This window comes from Heteronotia binoei, chromosome 21, assembly GCF_032191835.1.
Source record: "Heteronotia binoei isolate CCM8104 ecotype False Entrance Well chromosome 21, APGP_CSIRO_Hbin_v1, whole genome shotgun sequence".
Taxonomy (NCBI): Eukaryota; Metazoa; Chordata; class Lepidosauria; order Squamata; family Gekkonidae; genus Heteronotia; species Heteronotia binoei.
The window spans coordinates 102833952-102859392 of record NC_083243.1 but is presented as its reverse complement, the minus strand read 5'-3'; the positions used below and the strand labels follow the sequence as shown (position 1 = coordinate 102859392).

General features: G+C 39.2%; 1 protein-coding gene across 1 annotated transcript in view; it reads left to right on the top strand.

Annotated features, from left to right (window-relative positions):
* The first annotated feature begins 9814 nt into the window (after nucleotides 1-9814).
* API5 (apoptosis inhibitor 5) overlaps nucleotides 9815-25441 on the top strand; it is a 28435-nt gene continuing 12808 nt past the window's right edge. Inside the window, exons 1-9 of the mRNA XM_060261378.1 lie at nucleotides 9815-9990; nucleotides 13193-13354; nucleotides 14084-14177; nucleotides 16711-16776; nucleotides 17174-17325; nucleotides 18022-18228; nucleotides 18369-18473; nucleotides 18825-18914; nucleotides 19374-19555. Of these exons, the coding sequence (XP_060117361.1) occupies nucleotides 9922-9990; nucleotides 13193-13354; nucleotides 14084-14177; nucleotides 16711-16776; nucleotides 17174-17325; nucleotides 18022-18228; nucleotides 18369-18473; nucleotides 18825-18914; nucleotides 19374-19555 (1127 nt within the window). The 5' untranslated portion in view covers nucleotides 9815-9921. The remainder of the gene's footprint in view (nucleotides 9991-13192; nucleotides 13355-14083; nucleotides 14178-16710; nucleotides 16777-17173; nucleotides 17326-18021; nucleotides 18229-18368; nucleotides 18474-18824; nucleotides 18915-19373; nucleotides 19556-25441) is intronic.

The following is a 25441-nucleotide window of genomic DNA, read 5'->3' as shown; positions in this document are numbered from 1 at the left end:
TTGGCAGGAAAGAATGCTTGTTTGGCGATTTGGCACCATGAACCTTAGATGGCTCCTCTGCTTCCCAAAAACATCATGGACAAGTCCCATTTCTCTCCTGCTGGACATCAAAATGCTGTCCAACACCTTGGGTTGCCAGATCTGTTGGAAAATAGCTGGAGACTTTGGGGGTGGATCAAGGGAGAATAGGAGGGATCCGGGGGTGGGATAGAGGTCTCAGCATGGTACAGTGTCATAGAGTCCACCCTTTGAAGCAGCCATTTTCTCCAGAGGAGCTGATCTTTACCAGTTGGAGATCAGCTGTAAAAATGGGAGATCTCCAGGCTCCACGTGGAGGCTGGCAACCCAACCAACACTTTTGCCACCATCATCTTTATTCAGCTCTCCTGTGTCAACAGTTGTAAGACTAGAGTAAAAAAGTATTGCAGTACTATGACTTAAGTAGGTATAATTTTAGCATTTCCTTAAGATCCTTTCAAAGTCAACACAGTTTGGATGGTTTCAGAATATTCTGATTGGATATTTTATAGTAAAGATTACTTTCAAACACCTTTGAGACATTCCTTTTGTTAGCACTGCCAAGCAAGTTTACAGCAGATTCTTATGCAGTGTTAGGCACTACTAAGCCCAGTGAAATTGATGAATCAATTGCAATCACAGCATTGTAACTTTGCTTTCTTACTCTTGAAGTCTCACTAGTATGCCAACATCAAAAATTGTCTTAGGAGATCTTTCCATAATAACCTGAAACAACCTGCCTCCCATGCAGAGGATCAAGATTGTCATAGGGTGCATTTATACACACTAAATAACACACCTATCAACTCAATTTTTACTGTGTAAGAATAGCAAAATCCACATGAACCCATAGTCAGACTTCATAGTGTCAGTTTGTTGACATGTCAATGTCATCCCCATCTATGAGAGACCTTTGTTTCCCAATAGGAAATTCCCTAGACATTCTTAAAATCTATTTTTTTTAACATAATTCATAACCATTTTAACATCATACATAACCACTTTTCTATGTGGGAAAAGATCCATTGACTTCTTGATTGGGCACTTAATTAGAAGTGCTTGAGGCAGCCACTACACAGGAGGTTAATTGTCACAGAGGGAATTCAATCATTTTTGAGACAAACAGAAAAAATGACTCAGAGTAGGAATCAAGACAATGAAACCAGGCTTGCCACTAACAACACAGAGCTATTGAGGAAACTCTTAACCAGAAAATCTTTCTTTGCCTTCATATTCCCTTTCATTCTCAGATGCCCTTGGCTGATTTGGGTGCAAGTCCTTACAAGAAAGGAATGGGACCATGTGAAGCATTATCCATGGGACTGTACACATTAAGCTATTTAATTATTGATGTTGCTATGTGGCTATTGATACCTATTACTTCTAGTAACAGACTGATCGTCTTAGAATTGGGGGGGGGGGTGGAATCCCAAGTTGTTCCAAGTTTGAACAATCTTTTTGACTAATATTTATATTTGTGCCATGATTGTTGTGAAAGGAGTGTGGTAAAATGAATAGTAATCAGCATGAAAGAGTGGATATTGAGCACCATCTGCATGCCACAGAAGCAAAAATATATTATGTCTGCAGGTACCTAGATTGTTAACCATGTTTCGTGTAAAGAGCCTAGCCCTCCAACCAGGCTGGGGTACTTGCATTTAAACTAATTTACTCCTATAATTTCTCAGTGGGATTAATAGTTTAAATCCAAACATCTTACTAGGAAGTAAGCCCCATTGAGCACTGTGAGACTTACATGCATAGCCTCAACTTTGCAGGCATAGAGGATAAATAAACAGTAATTGCCTTAAGGAATAAAGACTTGGCTGTCCTTACAGAAAAGTCAATGAAGGGATTCATTCAGTGGGCAAGCAGCATAATAATTGGTTGTATTAAACAAGAAGAGAGGGAATAATAAGTGAAATATCATAACACTCCACTGTGAGCATATATGCCCTCATTTTGAATAATTCATATAGTCTGAAACATCTCATATTCACAAAAACATAATATGAATAGCAAATTTCCACAGAAGGGTAATGGCAATTATTGGAAGCACTAGAGGAAGAAGGAATAAAACTACCGTTTGCAAGTGAGGCAGAGAGCGACTCTTAATATCTTTCTACTGTATCATGAACGTAGCCACTGCAGAAGCACTAACAGAGAATTATCTTAGGATTTTAAGCATTTATTAGAAGTTTGTTTGCATAAACCATTGCTTTTAACAAACTAATTTCCCCTTAGTTTCCTGAATGTGTGTGTGTGTAATGGCATAAATCTATTGGCATTATGAATTGGGAAGCTAGTGTCCAGTTTAGAAATCTCCTAAAACTGTGTGGAAATAACTTTTCAAGAAATAAGGATCCTGATTTAATTTGGTTTTAAAAATATAATGGCTATGCCCTAGGCAACTAAAACAATCACAGTGCAACAAGCCATATATAATTCTGTGTTGGAATGCTGTTGTCAGCAAATCCCAACACCTGTGGCAATTTACTGATGCTGGAACCCAACCCTGAAACTGTTAATAGCATAGAAAAGCCACTAGCCCATGAGCACCAAAAGGGTCAGGGGATCTCCCAATGACCCAAAGTTTTGGGACTGATCCATAGCACATGCAATGAGTGCAGAATGATGTCTATAAAGAACATTATAAAGATAGAGTTGTTGGAAAATACCTGGAGACTTTGGGGAAGGATCTGGGAGAGGGTGGGGTTTGGTGAGGGGAGGGGCTTCAGCATACTACAATGCCATAAAGTCCACCCTTCAAGGCAGCCATTTTCTCCAGTGGAGCTGATCTCTGCTTGCTGGAGATTGGTTGTAAAAGCAAGAGATCTCCAGGCCCCAACTGGAGGCTGGTAACCCTACAGAAGAGTAATTTCCCCATATACCACTATGCCAATCAGCACTGATTCAATGTTTAACAAGGGCAGCACAAGTGGCAGCACAGGTGTGAAGGGTTACTAAATCACATTCCAGGGACTCTTCAGCCTCTTCTAATTTGTGACACTGTTTCCTGCACTTCCTTTTAAAAGCTAAATTGTAGGACTGACAATGAAGGAGTTGATGCTTGTACACAGGGCTTTTTTTCTGGAAAAAGAGGTGCTGGAACTCTCAAGAGAGAAATGAAGGAGAAACATACTCATAAACTTTTAAACATTTTTTGAGAATTTTGTGTCCATGAAGAGGTTCTGGAACTCCATTCTGCCATGCCCCTCCCCCCAAAAGTCCTGCCTTACCATCAGTGCCATTGATTCAAAGGTTGATCAGAATGTAACAAGGGAATTGCTGTAAAAGCAGATAGCCCAGTGAGTTCAATGTTTTAGTTTAACTACCCAAATAAACTGGAGAATGCATTAACAATTCAAAGCAAAAACCAGTGTAAAATAAAGAATAAAATCTTACTAAAATATAAACTTCAGTGAAGAGATATATTCTACATATCTATTTGGATCTGCTTATCATAGTTCACCCTGCACTATGATTAGATCTCATTTTATTTACCTATCTATCAATACTTGGGCATAGTCCTCACCCACTCTTTGTGGATTGACTACTCTTTTGATTGGATCTTGCTTTAAATGAACTTTCCTTTGTCACATCCTCCCCTCCCTTGACCCTTTCTGTTGTTTGCAGGTTCTGCCTAATAGGTGAACAATCACGCACCTGATGAAGTCAGTTCTGACTCATGAAGCTATAAATGTTGCTTGTCTTTTAAGGCACCACTAGATTCCTTTATTAGTATAGAGGAATTCAGGTAAATGTGTTATCTTAGTACTAGCTTGAAATTTCTTTTTAAAACCCCAAAATTTGATCCTCTGTGTACTTTCAATAAATTTTGGATTTTTTTAACCAGCTAAAGAAAGTAAATGTTTTATTTCCACAAGGGCCTTCCTTCTATGCAAAAGAAATTGCACTGCTTTGTGCTTTGCAGGGTTCTCTTTGAATGGACTCTTACTGCCATCTAATGGCAGTAAGTTACATTTGGCTTATTGTATTTATCCAAGTAAAAATTAATTTTATTGTTACTAAATTTGCATGGTTTGCCAGAACCATAGCAAAAGCATTTTGTAATCACATCACATTTCATGTTACACTTTCATAAATGCGAAAAAACCCTTGTATCTTTTTTTAGTTTCTGATTTTCAACAGGATAAGGTTAACACATTTAAATGTAGTTTAATAACTAAACAATACAATACATGTGTCTCTCAGACACAAACTATACAGCACTATTTGTCTTGTTTGCTAAGGCACTTAGCTAACACTACTTAAGAAAAATGGCCAATTTCAGCTATTGTGAATGGTCTCTGTACTTTCTTCATTCACATTTGAATTTTACATAATTACATTTAGTCTCCATTTCCTGTATTTCAAAGTCACTTTTTTCTTATCTCATAAATAAATGTCTCCTGACATTGCGTCTGACAAAATGGATTCTAATGTTACCACACATGCTCCCTTTCACATGTGTTCTTGGACACGTGGACTTTCTAACTTTGGTTTGTGTCACTTGCACAGAACCAGTTGGGGGGAATTAGGTTTAGTGTCAGGGGGAGACCTCTTCCCATTTCCACAGACTGGCTAGATTGGAAAACTCAGCAAACAGAACATGTGATTTTAGGGATCTTTATCTAGAAAAGAGGCAAGCAAAGCTCAAGGTTCTCTAATACAGGGGTGGCCAGACTGCGGCTTGGAAGCCACATGTAGCTCTTTCACATATATTGTGCAGTTCCTTGTGCAAAACTCAAGGAGAAATCTAATGCAGGCATACTCCCTAGTAAGCATGCCTAGCATCAGGACCTCAGTCAGCCTCTGAGTGCTAACCTATAGGTAGGTGACTATTTCAGCTGTGTGTGAAATGGGGAGGATGGGGAAGATAGGCAGGCTTGCAAGCTCTTCTCCTCCACCACAGAGGTCGCCTGGAGACCTAGAGCGGGGAAAGAGAGCACAAGAGCCAAAGGAGCCGCTGGAAGGAGGGACGGAATTAAAGAGGGTGGCACAGGGTTCCCCCTTAGTTTCATAGCTCTCATAGAGCTGTATTTACTAACCTTGGTGTCAAGTCAAACAGAGATTAATAATTGAACAAAGTAGGAGTCAAGTGCACCTTTAAGACCAACCAATTTTTATTTAGGACGTAAGCTTTCGTGTGCTCTTAAGTACACTTCATCAGACGAGGAATCCAGCACAGTGAGCAAAGCCATACATAGCTGAGAAGAGCCATACATAGCTGGTAGGCAGTGGCCCAGAATGCAACATGGTACAGATTTAACAACCAATGACAGTAAAGTAAAATTATCTGGTAGGCAGTGGTTTAGAATGTAAAATGGTACAATGACAGAATAGTAAAATTAACAAATTGAGCAACTGAAATTAATAATGATGCAAACAGTGATCAGTGATTTATAATAATAATACTTTTTATTTTTATTCCGCCCTCCCCGCTGATGCAGGCTCAGAGCGACTCACAACATATTAGCTCAATACAATACAATACAACACAATACAATAAAATCATACAATTCAATAAATACTACATTATAAAACCATCTGATTAAAATTAACAGTTATGGTGCTAAATTACAGGTTTTTAATAAATTGATGGCGGACTACAACAGCAGCAAATCTATCATTTGCTCAGCACTCAGCGAAGGCCATCTTAAAAAGAGTAATCTTGCAGGCCCTGCGGAATTGGTTAAGACTCCGCAGGGCCCGCACTTAGTCCGGAAGTTGATTCCACAGGTGTGGAGCTGTGATAGAGAAGGTCCATTCCCTTGTGCTCTTCAATTTGGCCTCCCTTGGCCCAGGGATATTCAGCTGGTTCTTTCCCACTGATCTCAGTGCTCTCTGGGGTTCGTATGGGGAGAGATGGTCCCTCAAGTAGGTAAGCCCTTGACCATATAGGGCTTTAAAGGTAATAACCAGCATTTTGTACCGAACCCAGTATGCAACCGGCAGCCAGTACAGCCCACGCAGCCCTGGCCGTATGTGCTCCCACATCGGGAGCCTTAACAATAGTCTAGCCGCTGCATTCTGTACCAGCTATATCGCACATGTGCATTTCCTTCTTCCACTGATGCAAAAAAATAATTCCCAACCTTTCCCAATGCTGGTCTTATGGGGACTGTTATTCCCAGCTTTTGTTGTTGTTGTTTTTTTAAAAAAGTCTCCTTCTAGCATGGTTGTATTGTAAAGTGCATACCTATGTATTTTATCTTTCTGTGAAAAGAAAGTACTAAGAGTTTTAATAAAGATGTGTGTTCATGTCTTGTGGCTCTCAGACAACTGACGTTTATGCTATGTGGCTCTTACGTTAAGCAAGTTTGGCCACCCCTGCTCTAATAGGTTACCAGTAGCCACAAAACAACCAGATCTTTTCCAAAGCAAAGTTTAAAATTTGAGGAAAATATAGGGGTACAGAAATCGACAGATAATCAAGCATAAGAACAGCACAATTGCTGTGTTCAGAAGGATGTGCATATGAAGAGTTATATAATTGGGAAAAGAATAAGAGAGCCAAGCCTCTGGCTGAGTGGAACTTCTGCACTAGGGAACAGCCAAAAGGAGATGTGAGGGGAAATTTAAAGAAAGGGAAAGGTGAGGGCGTTTTTTAAGAGAAAGGGAGTAGATAGAGAAGTAGTTTATCTAGTCTCAGTCTGCTGAGCTGTCTAGAGTATGTTGTCTGTGTAGATAATCCAGAGATTCAGTGTAGGACAGAGTTACTGTTGTATGGCAATAAAATGTCCCAAGATCCTACAAGAAGAAAAGAAGAAAAGACTTTTTTATGGGGGCATTAAATCAGATGCAGAACAATTTAATGGAACAGATAAGGGGATTAAAATTTAAGCTTGATGGGTTAGAAAATGGATTGAAGGACATAAAAATGGATATGACAAAGTTGACGCAAACCAAAAATTCTATTGATACAAATACTAAAGGAGCAAGGTACAGGAGACTTTGAAATTAAACAGGAAGAAACAGAGAATAGGATTACTAGATCAGACATGGATATGGTAGAATATACTTCAAGATTTTTAAGCATACCAGAAGAAATAAATGAAGATTTATCTTGTTCAGTAGCGGAAACATTGGCCCCTATGCTGGAGAAAGAACAAAAAGAAGCCGAGAGGGAAATTGAATATATATATAGGCTAAATTCTCTAAAGCTAAAAAAGAATGGTTCACTTAGAGAAATACATTCAAGAGACATAAGGAAACGGATCAAAGCTGCAGTTTAGAGAAGGGAAAGGGAGCAACTTATTAGATCTAGAGGTCAGAAAAATAAAATAATGAAAGAGATATTATGGATAATTAGGCATTTAATCCCAAAATCAAAAGAGGTTTTAAATAACCAAGAGAGAAATTGGCGTAAACAGAAGAAATACCAAAAATGGAGGATTCATCAGGATAGTATGGAATTTATCAAAATTAGATACATGGATGGTGCTGCTGAATGGAATGCCAAAGCAAATAGTTAGATTAGTGGGGCAGGTCATATAGACGGTTAAAGGAGTATGGAAATAGTAAGGTATTATGTAAGGTTCGAGCGTCAACGATAAAACATCTTTAATGAGTTTTCCTTGAGTGTAAGTGAAAAGGATAAATGAGTTTAATTTGTAATGCAGTAGTGAAGGTATTAAATGGTGAATAGAGATAATGGAATTTGAATGTATATATAACAGTGAAAACACTGCCTTCGATCTCTGTTTTAATAATAGTATTTTTTTTGTTTGGTTACGGGCTTGTACACAATATATTAATTCAATAAACTAAAAGAAGAAGAAGAAGAAAAGCAGAGCTGGCAGTTTCTGAGCCAGTGGAGCCGTAAGACTGCACAATTTTGGCTCTCAGAACAATTACAGGTAAAAGGACCCACACTAAAGAATATAAAAGAAGTAATTGTAAAGTCCAAGAATGCAGGTTGAGTCCAGGATGGAAATCTGTGAGTTTCCTGACTCTTGAGTTAGGAAGGCCTGGAGGGTAAAGGCTTCATCCATGCCTGAATCAGGTTGGAAGAAGAATGCCTGTAAAGTAGAAAAGAGCAAGAGTGCAGTAGCACCTTAGACTTTCAAAATTTATGGCAGAATATGAGCTTCAGCTAAACTGAATAAGTTTAGTAGTGAGTGACTCATGAAGAAAAAGAAGAGATTGGATTTATACCCCACCACTCAGAGTCTCAGAGCAATTTACAGTCTCCTTCCCTTCCTCTCCCCACAAAAGACACCTTGTGATGTAGGTGGCTCTGAGAGAACTGCTAATGAGAGAACAGCTCTGAGAGAACTGTGACTGACCCAAAGTCACCCAGCAGCTGCATGTGAAGGAGTAGGGGATCAAACCCAGTGCTCAGATTACAGTCCACTGCTCCTGATCACTACACCAAACCACTACACCAACTGAAAGCTCATACCCTTCTACAAATTTCATTTGTCTTGAAGATACTACTGGACTCTTGCTCTTTTCTGTTGCTGCAGACAAACACAGCTACCCATCTTGATAGTAATTATATTTTTTTCTTCAGGAAGACTTGCCTCTGCTGATGGTATTACATTGATGGATCTAGGTGGATGCTTGGCTTTGCAAGCCCCTGAGGCAATGGAAGGCAAGTAGATACCCCATCAGTGAATTAGACTTCCACCCAACCTGAGGAGAGCACTGACCGCACTTTCTCCAAAGCATGGTATTGCTAGCTGCTAAAATGGCTGCCAAAGTGAATTTAGCCAAGATAGAGTCAGGGCAGACAGCACACAACTGGGAAGAGGGATCCTAGTAACATGAATCCATGAAAGGTTAAGTTGGAATACAATTTGATTATATACTGGTACCAATAGACTCCTGTTTATTTTGAATCGCTATACATTCAAGCATTGCTAATTTAAAAATAAAAACAAAAGTGCAGGGAGATAATTTTTGTGTGACTCATATTGCTGTTCCAAACACAAAGGTATTGCTGCAGCAATGGAGCATCCAGACAACACCTTTTGCTTCACTTTTCTTTTCTTGACCTTCTATGGTGGCCATCTCCCTTGCCCTCCTGGAGGGCTTTAAAAAAAGTCCTTGATTGATAGAACAGTATAGCACAATAACAGTATGTTGCAACAATGTACTAGTTCTCAACTTGCTAGTGTTCTTGTTCTTGTTTTGTTTTTTTTTAAAAAATGCCCCAGCCTGTTTTCATTGCAAAGTTATAAGGGGAAACGTACAGCTGCTTAGAGTGGATACCTGTTTTGCTGCTACAGACTAACGCAACTGCCCATCTGGAACTAGAGTTGTGTTTATGTGAGATTCTTTGCAGGTCATAGGCACCCCCTTGGGGCAATCTATATAAACCCTGTGGCGATATTCAGAATTCGGGGGGGGGGGGGGGGAATGAACGACATTTGAGATTTTAGTCAGTTCTTTCTTACCACTTGTAATTTTTTTCTGACAGCCAGCTTCCCAAACCTGATCAGATCGGGTCATATCGTGTCGCCTTCCGTCCAATTTGCGTTGAGTGTCTGGAGCATACTAAAGTTTAGGAAACATTTGTCCTATATAATCACATTTCTACAAGTACATAAATAGAAGCAGCAAAAGAAATTTCTTCAATGAAATTGAAAACAACTAGTTTTAAACTTTAATTAAAATAAACGTTTCCCCTTCTTGCCAGCTCTGAGCTGTCGATCCCATTATCAGACAACCACAGATTACCCGGCAGAGGAAACTACTCCACCACCCTCTTTTCTGGCTCTTGGACACACGCCACAACGCCTCTGCCGCAGCGGCAGGGGGCGCTGTAGGTAGGAAAAGGCCGGATGTTGCGGCCCGTCCTGGTGCTCCTCTCTCTGCGCTTGGCGGTGAGGAAGGAAAGTGGCTGTTACAGTGGCGTTGTCAGGCCCAAGGACCCGCCGCCGCAGTAGCAGAGCCATGCCTACTGTGGAGGAGCTGTATCGTAATTACGGCATCTTGGCTGACGCCAAGGAGACCGCGGCACAGGTAGGGTACGATGCGACGAGGAGAAGGGCGGGCGGGTTGTGCGCAGCGTATGGAGGCCTATCTTGGGGGAAGAATTGATGAGAAAAATTCCCGGGGGAGGGCGACAGAAGCGAACGTTTTGTCATCCTGTCGGCCGAGAGAGCCTGCTGTAGAGAGTCGCTGGGGTAGATTCTGGCCGAGTGTGATAGTAGGGAGGGACTCAGAAACTCCCCCTTAGTCGCCGAGCTGTTGCTCTTACAAAACAGCAGCTTCGTTCGGAGGGTTCAGTTTTCGCTCATTTATTCGCCTTCTCCGACGTAACTCGTTTGCTGCAGCTATTCATCTGCGTAGGTGTTTAGGGAATCTTTTTGTGATGGAGGTTCTTGAGGGTCTAATTATGCTGCGTGTATCAGCTTCAACATCCTGGTGCTGCAGTCAGTCATCAGCGTGACTTAGAGCCCGGTCTCACTGTTAGGCACCCCTTAGAAAGATGGCGGAAAGCCTTTTGCTTTTTCGTTGGTCGTCCTTATTTTGATTGTTATAGACTGAAATGGTGTGGTGGGCTAAGATACCACAGTTACGGAGTCTGCAGGGCAGGATTATTTTGTAGCAGTAAAAACAAACCTTCTTTTCAGCAAGCAGTTTACATATGAAAATACACTTAACTTAACCTTCTCTGTGAGCAGCTCCTTATTTTAACACTAGCCAAAATATCTAAGTTTTTGGATCTCCTAGAAATCGTGTACAAAGTGTTTTGTGTTTTGATTGCCCCTAATAAAATGTTTTGTACACCAGTGTTCTCTACAACACACATCTGATTTGCTGGTTAATGATATTCAGAGTAATCTTAGAATCATAGAATTGGAAGGGGCCGTACAGGTATCTAGTCCAACCCCAGCTCAATTCAGGATCCACCCAGAGCATACCTGACCAGTGTTCAACAGCTGCTGCTTAAAGATTGCCAGTTAGGGGGAGCTCACCACCCCTCTTGGTAGCTAATTCCACTGTTGAATAGCTCTTACTGTTAAAAAAAAAGTGGTCTTACAGACCACCATCACCCACTTATAGAGTGAAGTGATAAATCCAGAATTCTACCTCTTCAATCTGGCCAGAGCATTTCCACATATTGTGTGGCATGGCTTTCAAGGCATGTTAGCCATACTAAAAAGAGTTTATGCCTTCTTGCACCTTTGCTCAAAATGATACCAATTTATTCCATACCCATCTTTCACCTTATTGCATCCACAGAACCTCAGGTGCATTCCCTGACAAACATATGGTGTTTGCTGCCTAACAAGATCCTATATGTTAGATCAAACTAAAACTACTAAGAGTGGTTTTAAAAGCTGCTGCTGGATGAATGTCCTGGTGTGGCTTCCTTCACCCTGCTGACACCACCCACAAAGCTACATGCAACCATTTCATCTAGTACTGCATGTTTCCTTTACCCAGGGCTTCTCCTGGAGCTTACAGTATTCCCTGTAAGAAGAGCCCTGCAAGCTCTTGGAGGATTGGCTACATCAGGGGTGTGTGGCCTAATATGTAAAGGAGTTCTTGCTACAATAAAAGCCCGGCCTTTACCTTAAAATAAAGTTTTCTGCATCAGACCATCTGCAATCCATATAGTGCAGAGGTGGCAAACTCATTTGTTATGAGGGCTGGGTGTACGTAACTTAAATGTCACTTTGCTGGCCTGGGCCCGTGGGTGCCCTAGGGTTCCAGCCTTCTGGGGATGCCAAATTGGGTGCTCCCCACATGACTTGGTGATGTTATCAATGCAGTGGGGGGGGGGGGGGCTCCAGAAGTTAGCCTTGCCTAGGGTATCAGACAGTCTAAGGCCAGCCCTGGCTACCAGAGATATAAACTTTGTACAGGACACAGGCAAATGCAATTAACAATATTATTTTTTTCTCAAAATACAAACATGCTTAAGACATTAACACTGTTAGTGTTTCCTTAAAGTATCCCCCTGGTGCCCACCCTACCACTTCCAGCAGTCATTACTCATTAGCTCTGGGACAATATACAGGGACAAAATGCACAGCCTCTGCCATCTGGCAATAAAGGTAATGACCAGTTTACTTGCAGGCCAGATAAAAGCCCTGGACAGGCTGGTTCTGGCTCATTGACTGTATGTTTGACACCCCTGATATTAGGCGGTTATTCTTGCATGTTGGTGGCAACTAGCAAGCCATTTAAAAACTTCGTGGTTTTAAAAGCTAAAAAGTAGAACTTGCTAAATCTTCAATTCTTTAATGGATAAAACCAAAAACTAGCACAAACAAGATAACCTTGTGATGCTTAGAAAAGAAGTTTGGTCTTTGAGCTTCTAAAAGCTGTTTTGTAGTTACTGACCAAATACAAAAAGCACCTCTATTTGCCTTTGCTAGATGCCCATTTTGTTTCGTAACTGGAGTCATGTCTAGAATGGATTGATTGATTGCAGGAAGCCATTGGGGGTAGGCATGTTCCTACATGTGTTAGCCCAAACAATGTAATTGTTTATCAACACATTAGTTTGTACTGTGACAATAGGAAGCTGTTGCAAGTGCTACAACACTTGTATATTATGCTCTTGAAGTACCACCTCTGTCAAGTGTCAAGATATATCATATATTAGCTGAACCTTTTGGGCCATCTTTAAGTGCAACACCATATGGTTATTCCCAAAACACCTTATCAGTCTGGAACAGCTTTTAATAAACAGTAGCTCATAGCTAATGTGATTTTGTTTCCTATAACTTTTTAATGGTGCTTGTTTGAGTGTGTGAATAATGTGAGGCTGTAATTGAGAAATGCTTTTAATACCTTTGTGGATTTCAAAGTGTTTTGATCCTGTCAAAAAGTCTGATCATATGCATATGTATTCAGAAGTGTCCCATTGTTCAATAAGAGCTCAATAGAACATACTATGAAGTATGCATAAGGATTTCAGTTTTAATTTCCAGTGTTGACACCACAGTGTCAGTGGTGGTTTTGTGCCATGCATGTTTATTTAAATATTTGTTAAATTGTAAAAAGGTGGAGTTATGAAGTATTTGCTACTATGTGGTACTCTACTGAACAGTTTGTTGTCGCTAAATATTTCACTATCAGAATTGAATAGCATGCAGATTTTTGCAACAACATACCATAGTTAGCTTTTCAGAATAGTTTTGAAAGCCTTGTCCTTAAGAACCATTCCAGATGCTCTTCATTTTGTACATTTTATCTTCTCTTCTAGCACAAAGATGCTTACCAGGTGATTTTGGATGGTGTCAAGGGTGGTGCCAAGGAGAAGAGACTCGCTGCGCAGTTCATTCCAAAGTTTTTCAAACATTTTCCTGAGCTTTCTGATTTAGCTATCAATGCGCAGTTGGACCTTTGCGAGGATGAAGATGTTTCTGTTAGTATTTCTTCTTAATCCTAATTATTTTCTTTTGCTTTTTTGTTCCTTCCAAGGAGATTAATGTTAACTAGTTTGGAAAGTTATAGAAGACTTTTCATGCTTAAACCAAGCGCATTAGCTGTACCTTTTAAAGTTTGTTCCTTGGAGATTGGCACACATCGTAATGAGTACCCTTGCTTTGAGCCAGTGCCCACAGTACTTCCTTTTACTCTCTTCATTCACTTCTATCATTGGCCCTTTGACTAGACAGAGATTCATCAGTTTGTTGGTCAAGTATTTTTAAAGGATTCATTTTATTAGAACAAAAGTACTTTAATCATTAAGAGGTTTTTCCTTTTACTAATTAAAAAACAAATTGACTGCTGTGAAGCAAGGATGTTAACTTTAAAAAAAAGTAATGAATTCCTATAATTCAGTAAAATGCCAAGTGATTTCTCCACGTTGCATATTTGCAAGTTACTATCAACAAGCACAGTTAACACAGAAGTCAGCTAAAATTACACCAGCTTTTTTTAAAAAAAGTTTTAAAAGCAGAAATGCTGAGTAGGCAGTTAGTCAATGCAGTTGCTGACCACTAGGAAATTTTTTGCTGTGGTGCTATGTTTGTTCCTGGTAGTAAAATAATTGAGTCAATATATAACTGAATTTTCTCTGAAATTCTCATAGGAGTAGAACACATGTCAGATTATTTTAATTAACTTCAGATGACTTCATATTTATATATAGATCAGACGCCAAGCAATCAAGGAATTGCCTCAGTTTGCTACAGGGGACAACCTTCCCAGAGTGGCAGACATACTCACTCAACTTCTGCAATCAGGTAAGAGAGTGGTGTTTCCATTTGTACATTGTAAACAAAGTGACATCCAGTCTGTTTCTTCATTAGTCAGTGAGTTGGCAAATTTATATTAATATGATATGGATGAAAACTATCACAAGCCAAAAGTGAATTAGCATCCATGGATTTACTATATAAATCAGTATCTTTAATCCTTTTCTAATTTTAACTAATTCTAATTGTATCAGATGTCATGTCAAATGTTATGTTCTCATTTATTTTATTAATAAAGTTTTGGAATAGTGCAAGTGATTCCTTTGAACAACTCCATTTTATAAAGATGTCATCCAAGTATCTCATATAAATTCAGAATTATAGAATTATAGAGTTGGATGGGATCTCCAGGATCATCTATTCAACCCCCTGTACAATGCAGGAAATTCACAGATACCTCCCCCACGCTCTCAGTGACACCTGCTCCATCCCCAGAAATGGCAAAAAAAAAGCCTTCCAGAATCTCTGGCAAAACTGGCCTGAAAATTGCTGACTGACCCCAAAGTGCTAAACAGCATTTCCCTGGGTGTATAAGAAAGGGCCACAAGAACGACACCGATGCAACCCTTCCTGCCCTCCTTCTCATGATCTGCCTAATTCACAAAATCAGCATTGCTGTCAGATGACCACATAGCCTCTGCTTAAAAACATCCAAGGAAGGAGAGCCCACCACCTCCCAAGTAAGCCTGTTCCACTGAGGAACTGCTCTAACTCAGGATGTTTTTCCTAATGTTTAGCCAAAAACTCTTCTGATTTAATTTAAGCCGGTTGGTTCTGGTCTGACCTTCTGGGGCAACAGAAATTAACTCCACACCATCCTCTGTATGACAGCCCTTCAAGTACTTGAAGATGGTGATCATATCACCTCTTAATCATCTTCTCTCCAGGCTAAACATGCCCAGTTCCTTCAGCCTTATCTCATAGGACTTGGCCTCCAGACCCCTCACCATCTTTGTTGCCCTCCTCTGGGCATGTTCCAGCTTGTTTAGATCCTTCTTAAATTGTAGCACCCAAAACGGAACACAATACTCCAGGGTGAGGTCAACCAGAGCAGAGTGATCTGGGCACTATATTTCTGTTGATATGGCCCAAAATTCAAGCACATCACACTGCTGACTCATGTTCTCTGTGTGCGTGTATATATGTATTCTATAATCTATCCATAAATAGGTTTGCCAATTCAGAGGCAAATTTGAACTTCATGGGTGTGCCAAAGATCTGCCAATAAAAACAATCCTAAAATTGTGGGAGGTGGGGGATTCTTCAAGCTTGTCTGTGTAATCTGATATATAGATGACATAGGTGGATGTTCACCTTCCCTTTTTTATCAAGAATGTACTCTATAACTTCTTTTTCAGATTATAATTTTTTATTGAAACAAAACATGAAGAGTACAATTTCCTAAATTACTCTGTCACTTCTAAGACTTTGTTTTGTGGGGTGTGTGTATGTGTGTGTGTGTGTATATATATATATATATATATATATATATATATATATAAGGAACCCATATCCAATGCAATAAATTGAACTACTTCCATTTCCTGTTCGATAATGTCCATGCAATTAAGAAAGTCCATAAGATTTTTGAAACAAACCGTTTTTAAAAATTATCTACATGCATTGCTAGGTATTCTGACATGGAGCCACAGCCTGAGACTTATTGGTCTACCTGGTACCAGATAAAATTGAGGCATTCTATTTTCAGTGTCTAAAAGGAAATCATATATGAATTTACTGTGTTAGCACTCAAGTTTATCCAAAACTTGTTTCACCCAAAATCCTGGCAGTTTTTCTTTTAAATTATAGACATAAGATCAACTATATGCCTTTTATAATGTAAAGCATTATACAATTGCCTGTGGGCTTCCTTAATATAATCCTATATATCCCACCCCACTACTGCCACTCCCTCATCAGCTGGTTTGAAATTCACATATAAACACACAATGAATGACATAAAAACCAATTTTTTAGATATATTTGGATTATGCCATAATACTGTATCTCTGTGTTGAGGTCCTATTCAGCTTTTGGAGGATTGGCTACTATATGCAAACAATGCAGCCACAAAATATAAATACTAATTTTTAATTAAAATAGGAAACTACATCGTCAGGAAAAACAAAATCTTCTGGAATAATTTGTTCTTCATATTTCTTGTGTTGCAATGCTAACTGCCGTCTGGTTTTCTGACAAATATTTTGTTATATTCCTTAATTTTTGGAGGAATTTCTTAATTAAGAGATTCTTCTAATTGCTGATAGAAGTTGCAGTTAGCCATGCTGACATGATAGGAAAAAATCCAAACCCAGCAGCATGCTACATTTTTTTTTAGCTAAAATGTCACCATTTACAGAACTTACTCACCACTTTGTGATGTTTTATTTATTTCTAATAAAAGGAATTACACTAGTGTTACATTTAAATCTTTCTGGTTTTTCACTTCTGATGCATAGGTTTATTTAGGGCTTATAAAGTATATAAAGTTTCTTGATTTTCATTATTCTTGTTTCCCCAGATGATTCTGCAGAATTTAATTTGGTCAATAATGCATTGTTGAGCATATTTAAGATGGATGCTAAAGGTAAATTACACATTTTTATTTATGTTTTTAATACAATTTAGAGCTTTAAATGTTTCCTTGACCTTGTTGACGCAGAGTGAGGCAAAAGGTTTAGTATATTTCAAAGAACAGAACAAAATAGTAAATTCAGGTGACTAGCTATGTGTTTGTGACAAGCATGTGGAAATAATTTTGGAAGATATCAGGAACATAGTGTCCATGTACTGTAATGGTTATATTGCAGATTCAGTTATCCACTGGAATGTTTCTACTAAAATGGTGTAGGGCAGTGTAAGCATTTTCAGTGGTATTATTCCTAACATTTCTAAGTGTTTCACTACAGGATTATTTATTTCAGCTACAAGGAAGTTATTAAGTTCAGCTACAAGGATAATTTGATGTATTTTGGCATTTTTAGGAACACTGGGTGGTTTATTCAGCCAGATTCTTCAGGGAGAGGATATTGTGCGTGAGCGAGCTATCAAATTTCTCTCCACAAAACTCAAAACACTACCTGAAGAGGTATTAACAAAAGAAATAGAGGAGTTCATATTAACTGAATCAAAGAAAGTGAGTATATTAATTTTGATTTTTTTCAATGCAAAAATCATGCATTTCTATCATAACTTTTACATAGATGAAACACTACATGTTTAAAGCTTTCCCTGCTCCTAGCAGTCTGCGAGTCTTTCCTGATCAAAATATATTATCACATATTTTGACTTAATCACATTACACCAAATGAAAGAAACTAATCTCCACAGCTGTCAGCAGCCCTGTGTGACACAGAAAACAGTATTGTGTTTGGATGTGGATGGTTAATCTATAGATGTTTGTTAGGAAATGAAGCCTACTGTCTGGGTTAGACAAATCACTCTGAGCCTGACTCTTGTAACATGGAATCCTTAAACAAAAAGCAGTTGGTATACTAAAAAATGCTGTAGACATTCTTAAAAACATACAAATAAATACATGGGTGTAGTGGTTAAGAGCAATGGACTGTAATCTAGAGAACCAGGTTTGATTCCCACTCCTCCATGTGATCCTTGCTGGGTAATCTTGGGCCAGTCACAGAACTCTTTCAGGCCCACCTACCTCATATGGTGTCTGTTGTGGGGAGAGGAAGGGAAGGTGATTGTGAGCTGCTTTGAGACTCCTTAAGATAAATGAAAGTGGGGTATAAAAACCAACTGTTTTTCTTAAGTTGCATCAAGATAGTTATACAATCTTTTCTGTTTCTCTCTCTCTCATTTGTTTCTCTGTAAGGTGCTTGAGGATGTAACAGGTGAAGAATTTGTCTTGTTCATGAAGATACTATCCAGCTTAAAAAGTCTGCAAACAGTGAGCGGGAGACAGCAACTTGTTGAACTGGTGGCTGAACAAGCTGATCTGGAACAGACTTTCAATCCATCTGACCCTGACTGTGTGGATAGACTGTTGCAGTGTACTCGCCAAGCAGTCCCACTTTTCTCTGTAAATATTTTTTCTAGCAAACATGTTAACCTTTTTTTCTAGTGATTCCTTAATTTAATTCTAGTTAATAGAGAATGAGAGATTGATGCTTTGTATGGAAATCAGAGAAAATTACATTTATTGCTTTGCTTATTCCATAGAAAAATGTTCACTCCACAAGATTTGTCACTTATTTTTGTGAGCATGTGCTGCCAAATTTGAGTTCTCTGACCACTCCAGTTGAAGGCCTTGATATCCAGTTAGAGGTAAGATAATCTAGTAACATCTGACACCTTGGTTTGAGTCAACACTGTTGGATAGAAGCAAGAGGAAATTAGTCACTGTTTATGACCATTGATAAGTTTAATTCTGAGCATATCAAAATCTTACATTTGTTCTCTTAAAGATGTATACCTTCATATCCTTGAAGTTGTACAGACAGAATTAAAGCAGATCTAATTTGAGTTTGGCAAATTACAAAGTACCGCAGACTGGTTTTTGATTGTATTTGTGATGCTATTACATTTTGGGACAAACCATTATTCTTGTTATAGCTAGGTAGCTTTTGTTAAAATTGTAACACTGTGAAGTTGCAAGTTTTTCTCCCTTTCTCCTAGGTACTGAAACTGCTTGCTGAAATGAGTTCCTTCTGTGGAGACATGGAAAAACTAGAATCAAATTTAAAGAAGCTTTTTGATAAATTACTGGTAAGATGATGGTCAAATCTTAGTAAAATAAAACAGTGGCATCTTAAAGACTTAACAACAGATATTCCAGCATGAGCTTTCTTGAGTCAAAGCTAACTTTTTCAAGTGCTGTTAGAGGAATATTGGTGGCACCTCAAGAATCTAATGATGATTTGAGCAGTAATGTAAAGTGGCCATAGTTTATAAGGATCTCATTCTAACAGCTTACATTATGCTGTGTAAATTACAATTCCTAAATACCATAAGCAGTCTCTATAGAAGTTTTAAAGTGCTTGAAGGTTGGTTCTCCACGAGTAGTATACCATTGAATTGATAGAGGGTTGTTTAGTGGTGGCTGTAATAATAAGAGGAAATGTATAGTAATGAGAAATACATACATTGTCTGTGGCTAAAATGTAAAGAATATGAAAGTGGGTATACAAATTGTGCTGTGTGTTCCTTTTGGGTTTTGTTTCTCAGGAGTATATGCCACTTCCTCCAGAAGAAGCAGAGAATGGGGAGAATGCTGGCAATGAAGAGCCAAAACTGCAGTTCAGTTATGTGGAATGTTTGCTATACAGTTTTCATCAGTTGGGCCGTAAACTTCCTGACTTCCTGACTGCCAAGCTGAACACAGAGAAAGTGAAAGACTTCAAAATCAGGTACATTTTCAAAGCATTTAAAATAACTACTTTTGTAATTGTTTCACCAGAATATAATGGAACCATGGTTGATGTCCAGTGTAGAATTCTGCTGTTCTGACAGCAACAATGGACTTTATGAAGTGAAGTGGTTAATCTTCAGCTGTAATAGTTGGTCTTTCCAGTCATAGGTTTAATTAAAGGGTTTGCTGGAAGAAAGCTTTCCTTCGGCATATGGGAACCATCCTTTTCTGCCCAACCACAGTCTGTAAATTTAACAGAACACGGCTCTCTCAACATGATGCATACATAGGGAGGTTCCAAAGATTGAAGTCTTCTCCACTGTGGAATACTCAGGAGATTTTTTTTTTTTATCTGGGATTTATATCCCGCCCTTCCCACCGAGTGGCTCAGGGCGGCTTACAACATATGTAAAACTAACATAAAAATAAATTACACTTTAAAATTAACATTTCATATTAAATAATTAAAATCCAACATTTGTTATAAATATACATATCGTTAAAAATCAGACAGCGGTCGTGAAGCTACACTCTATTCAAATTCAAATACTGATTCGGTATACCGTCTTCATTCCGGTGTTCCATATTCAATATTCAGTAGTCAGTATACAGGGATACAGGGCCGGTTAGTTGTGGGCCAGCTGGAAGAGGGTTGTCTTACAGGCCCTGCGGAATTGAGTAAGATCCCGCAGGGCCCTTACCTCCTCCGGCAGCTGGTTCCACCAAAATGGAGCCATTACAGAGAAGGCCCGGTCCCTTGTGGTCTTCAAGCGGGCTTCCTTTGGCCCGGGGACAACCAAAAGATTTTGAGATCCCGATCGCAGTGCTCTCTGGGGAACATGCGGGGAGAGACGGTCCCTCAGGTAGGCAGGTCCTAGACCATATAGGGCTTTAAAGGTAATAACCAGCACCTTGTTCCGAACTCGGTAGGATATTGGCAGCCAGTGCAGAGCCCGAAGTCCCGGCTGAATGTGCTCCCGTCTTGGGAGCCCCAATAACAGCTGGGCGGCAGCGTTCTGCACCAGCTGCAATCTCCGGGTTCGACACAGGGGCAGCCCCATGTAGAGGGCATTGCAGTAGTCCAATCTCGAGGTGACCGTAGCATGGATCACCGTTGCTAGATCGTCGCGTTCCAGGAAGGGAGCCAGCTGTCTTGCCCGCCTAAGGTGGAAAAATGCGGACAAAGCTTGGAAAATTATATTCAGAAGTGGTATTCCAGAAGTGGTATTTAAAGTTGTATTTTGGCTGGTTCTTGTTAGTCAAGGATAGAGCGATATATAACTTAATACATAAGTGTATGGCATGTGGTCCAGTAGTTCTGTGGCTTGCAATCTTGCCCCATGAGGCTGGGGAAGGGAGGCTCCCACATGGTTGTGTTCCAACCCCTTCCTTCTGCTGGAGGTTTCTTGCCATGTTGTACTGTGGAACTTTTCCCAGAGTGCACCACCAAACTCTTGGCTGTTCCGTAGGCTGAAACAGTGTTCTGATCCACTCATCCACACCCTGTGGGTTGAGAAACTTCTCTGTTGCATCCCAGGAGACTGCCTTATGGTTACAGGCTCCTTGGATGCAGGGGTGATATTTTCCCATCATATTCCAGGGAACTGAAATTGAAGCTGTAAAAGGTAAGAAGGACTCCTTTAAGCAGTGGAAAGCTAGTCCAAGTGAGATTAATAAAAGGGAACATAGGCTGTGGCAAATCAAATGCAAGACTGTGAGCAGGCAGGCAAAAAGGGACTATAAGGAGCATATTGCAAAAAACATAAAGACCAACAATAAAAATTTCTTCATATATATTAGAAGCAGGAAACCAGCCAGGGAGGCAGTGGGGCCCTTGGATGACCAAGGGGTAAAAGGATTACTGAAGGAGGATAGGGGAATGGTTGAGAAGCTGAATGCATTTTTTGCCTCAGTCTTCACTGTGAAAAATGAAAAGTGTTTGCCCACTCCAGAACCACTAATTTTGGAAGGGGTGTTGAAAGACCTGAGTCAAATTGAGGTGACAAGAGAGGAGGTCCTAAAACTGATTGACGAATTAAAAACTAATAAGTCACCAGGTCCATATGGCATACATCCAAGAGTTCTGAAAGAACTCAAAGTTGAACTTGTGGATCTCCTGACAAAAATATGTAATCTTTCATTGAAATCTGCCTCCGTTCCTGAGGACTGGAAGGTAGCACATGTCACCCCCATCTTTAAAAAGGGTTCCAGAGGAGATCCGGGAAATTACAGGCCAGTCAGTCTGACTTCAATACCGGGAAAGTTGGTAGAAACCATTATCAAGGACAGAATGAGTAGGCACATTGATGAACACGGGTTATTGAGGAAGACTCAGCATGGGTTCTGTAAGGGAAGATCTTGCCTCACTAACCTGTTACAGTTCTTTGAGGGGGTGAACAAACATGTGGACAAAGGGAACCCAGTAGATGTTGTTTACCTTGACTTCCAGAAAGCTTTTGATAAAGTTCCTCATCAAAGGCTCCTTAGTAAGCTTGAGAGTCTTGGAGTAAAAGGATAGGTCCTCTTGTGGATCAAAAACTGGCTAATTAATAGGAAGCAGAGAGTGAGTATAAATGGGCAGTCTTCACAGTGGAGGACGGTAAGCAGTGGGGTGCCACAGGACTCAGTACTGCGTCCCATGCTCTTTAACTTGTTCATTAATGATCTGGAGTTTGAGAATAAGCAGTGAAGTGGCCAGGTTTGCAGATGACATTAAATTGTTCGGGGTGGTGAGAACCAGAGAGGATTGTGAGGCACTCCAAAGGGATCTGTTGAGGCTGGATGAGTGGGTGTCAATGTGGCAGATGAGGTTCAATGTGGCCATGCGCAAAGTAATGCACATTGGGACTTCCGGTTTCGGCAGCTTGCAATTGAAAGCAGCTCGGACCATCATGTCCAGAGCCACTTTCAAATCGGGGCACCCCTCAAAGGTCGACTTGACTGGGACCCAGGAAGGGTCCCAGAAGCCAAGAGAACTGAAGCAATGGATTCGGAATGTCAGAGGCTGCCTCCCGATCCCGCTGCTCTCCAGCATCAGCCTCCCGATCGCCATTTTTATATGGCCAAAGAGCTAGCCACCGGTTTTCTTTTTCTCTTTTTTTCCTCTTCTACACACTACATTTTGGTTCTTCAGGACTCATATCTTCCAAGAATAAGGATACTGATCTTCTCAATACTGTAAGTGTTCCCCAATATTTTTACTTGGATTGGTAGCAAGTTACAGGGGGAAAAAGAAAATCAGGAGCAGACAGTAAGGCAGGAGACTGAGAAAGGGGGGGACTCTCCCTCTTTCTTTTCCAAGGCTTTTAAAAGTTTGCCTAATCTGATATATTGAAAATACCTGCAGCAAAAGATTTCATCAATTTGCAATGGACGGTTGAATCAATTGACTTATATTAAATCCTCATTGGGAGATGAAAAGTTTTGCTTCTTGGGGAAGATGCTGGCTGATAAGTGCACTTTGGATGAGAAAGGTGGCTGGTTTTAAAAACTTTTTTCCCTGAGGTGCAAGTGCAGGTACCTTGACTGAATTTATGAGAAAGTGGTGGGTACCTGGATGTTAAGACATAGCAGGATCTTTGGTTGCAAGAAGAGTGGTTTGTCCATTATGTAAACTTTTTTTAAAAAAAACTGGGTTTCTACCTATTTTAGTGGATACAAGTACGTATTTTATTTTATTTTTTATTTTTGTGTGTGTGTGTCCTGTGTATATTTCTGGTTGGATTATTTTTCTGAATATGGTTTTAAAGACGTTTAGTTTGGGATTTCGTTTTTTTGTGCACCTATATGTTTTTATTTTTGGATTTTCTGGCTTCCTTTCTTTTTGTCTGGATTATTGATTTTTTGTTTGGTTTTGGGGGTCATGCTTGGATTACAAATAGGGTAATTATCCCTGGATTACAGATTTACATTTTGTAGCCTCTGCATTTGGATTATTTATATTTGGTTTTATGCATTTGGGTTTTTTGCCTTTATTTTTGGGTTTGTTGTTTTTTTCCTGGGGTTTTTTCCCCTTGCCTGGATTATTGGTCTACAGCTGAATCTGGGTTACATTCTTGGATTACAAATAGGATAATCAGCCCTGGATTACAGATTTATATTTTGAAGCTTTTATATTTGGAATTTAATGGAAAGATCTGGTGCTGATTTGGATTACAATTGAACTAGCTCTGCTTCATATAACAGGCAATGGCTGCAGCATCAGTGAACTGAACTGAATTGCTTTTTACTTTGACTATCTACTGTGGTGAACTGAAAAGGGGTGTTTATTATTATTTTTAGTATTGTTTTGACTAACATAAATTGTTGATAGAAGTTAGAAGGCTGATATTATTTTTGAACTGTTTTACAAGGATACTTTTTGGTGGAGCATAGTTTATCTGCTACAAACAGGATTATATTCTAAGCAGGATTATATTCTAAGCAAACGGGGAAGAGGCGCCTGTGAGTGTTTTTATTTTAATAACAATGAGTGGCCCCAAGGAAACTGTAAAAAAAAAAGATAACAAAGAAGGAAAACAAACATTTCTTTCACCTAGCAACCCATCTGGACCAGGCAAATGTACGACCATGCCAGGAGATATGAAAGAGATGCAGGCTGCTGAGAAGGCTTTTGAAAATCTACATTGGGAATTAATGGAGAAATTGAGATTGGGTGAAGGCTTTGAGCGAATGGTAAAAGCGATATATACTGACCAACAAGCAAGACTTTGTATTAACGCAGATTTGACAGAGAAAATGGTAATTAGTAAAGGAACAAGACAAGGATGCCCTCTATCCTCATTGATATTTATAATGACTTTAGAGATAATGCTTATGCAAGTCCAAGAAGATAAGGAGATAGAGGGTTTGAAATTGAAAAGTTGTTCTTATAAGTACAGAGCCTTTGCAGATGATGTTATGTTTATAAATGAAAACCCGACTCAAGTTACACCGTTGCTTCTTCAAAAAATTAAGGAATATGGTGAACTGGCAGGCTTTATGTGAACAAAGAAAAGTCAAAAATTCTGTGTAAAAATATGACAAAGAGCAAACAGGCAGAACTACAAAATTTAACAAATTGTGAAGTGGTTTCTAAAGTAAAATAGGAGTAGAAATCACAACAAAAATATTGATTTAAGAATAACTATGAAAAGCTCTGGCGGAAAATTGATGGAGATTTATTAAAATGGAATAGGTTGAATCTGTCTCTACTGGGTAGAATATCGGCAATTAAGATGAATGTATTACCAAGAATCATGTTCTTATTCCAAACAATTCCAATAGTGAAAGAAGATAAACAATAAATGGCAGAGGAAACTTTCAGAATTTATATGGGCTGGCAAGAAACCAAGAATTAAAATGAAGATCTTGACTGATGCAAAGGAAAGGGGAGGTTTTCAAGTGCCGGATTTAAAATTATACCATGATGCAGGTTGTTTGGTGTGGATAAAGGAATGAATAATGTTATTAAATAAAAAATTATTAACATTAGAAGGCCATGGAAATATTTTTGGTTGGCATGCATATTTGTGCTATGGGAAAAGTAAGGTGGATGGTTTTTTCTCACATCATTATATAAGAAGTAATTTGTTAAAAACTTGGTTGAAATACAAGAAATATGGTGATGAGAGGAAACCTTGTTTTGTGCTGACAGAAGTAATTATACTCTGATATTCAGGAAGAAAAACGGATAACATACAAACAATTGCTAAAAATACAAGGTGGAATTAAAATCAGTGGAAGAATTGGATTATAAATATAATTGGTTTCAGTTGCAACAAATTAAAAGTCTGCTTGAACGAGATATTAGAAATGATGGAATAAGACAAGATCAAACTGAACTGGAAAAAATGCTGTTTGGCGATAATGAAAAAATGATTTCAAAGGTATATAAACTGTTATT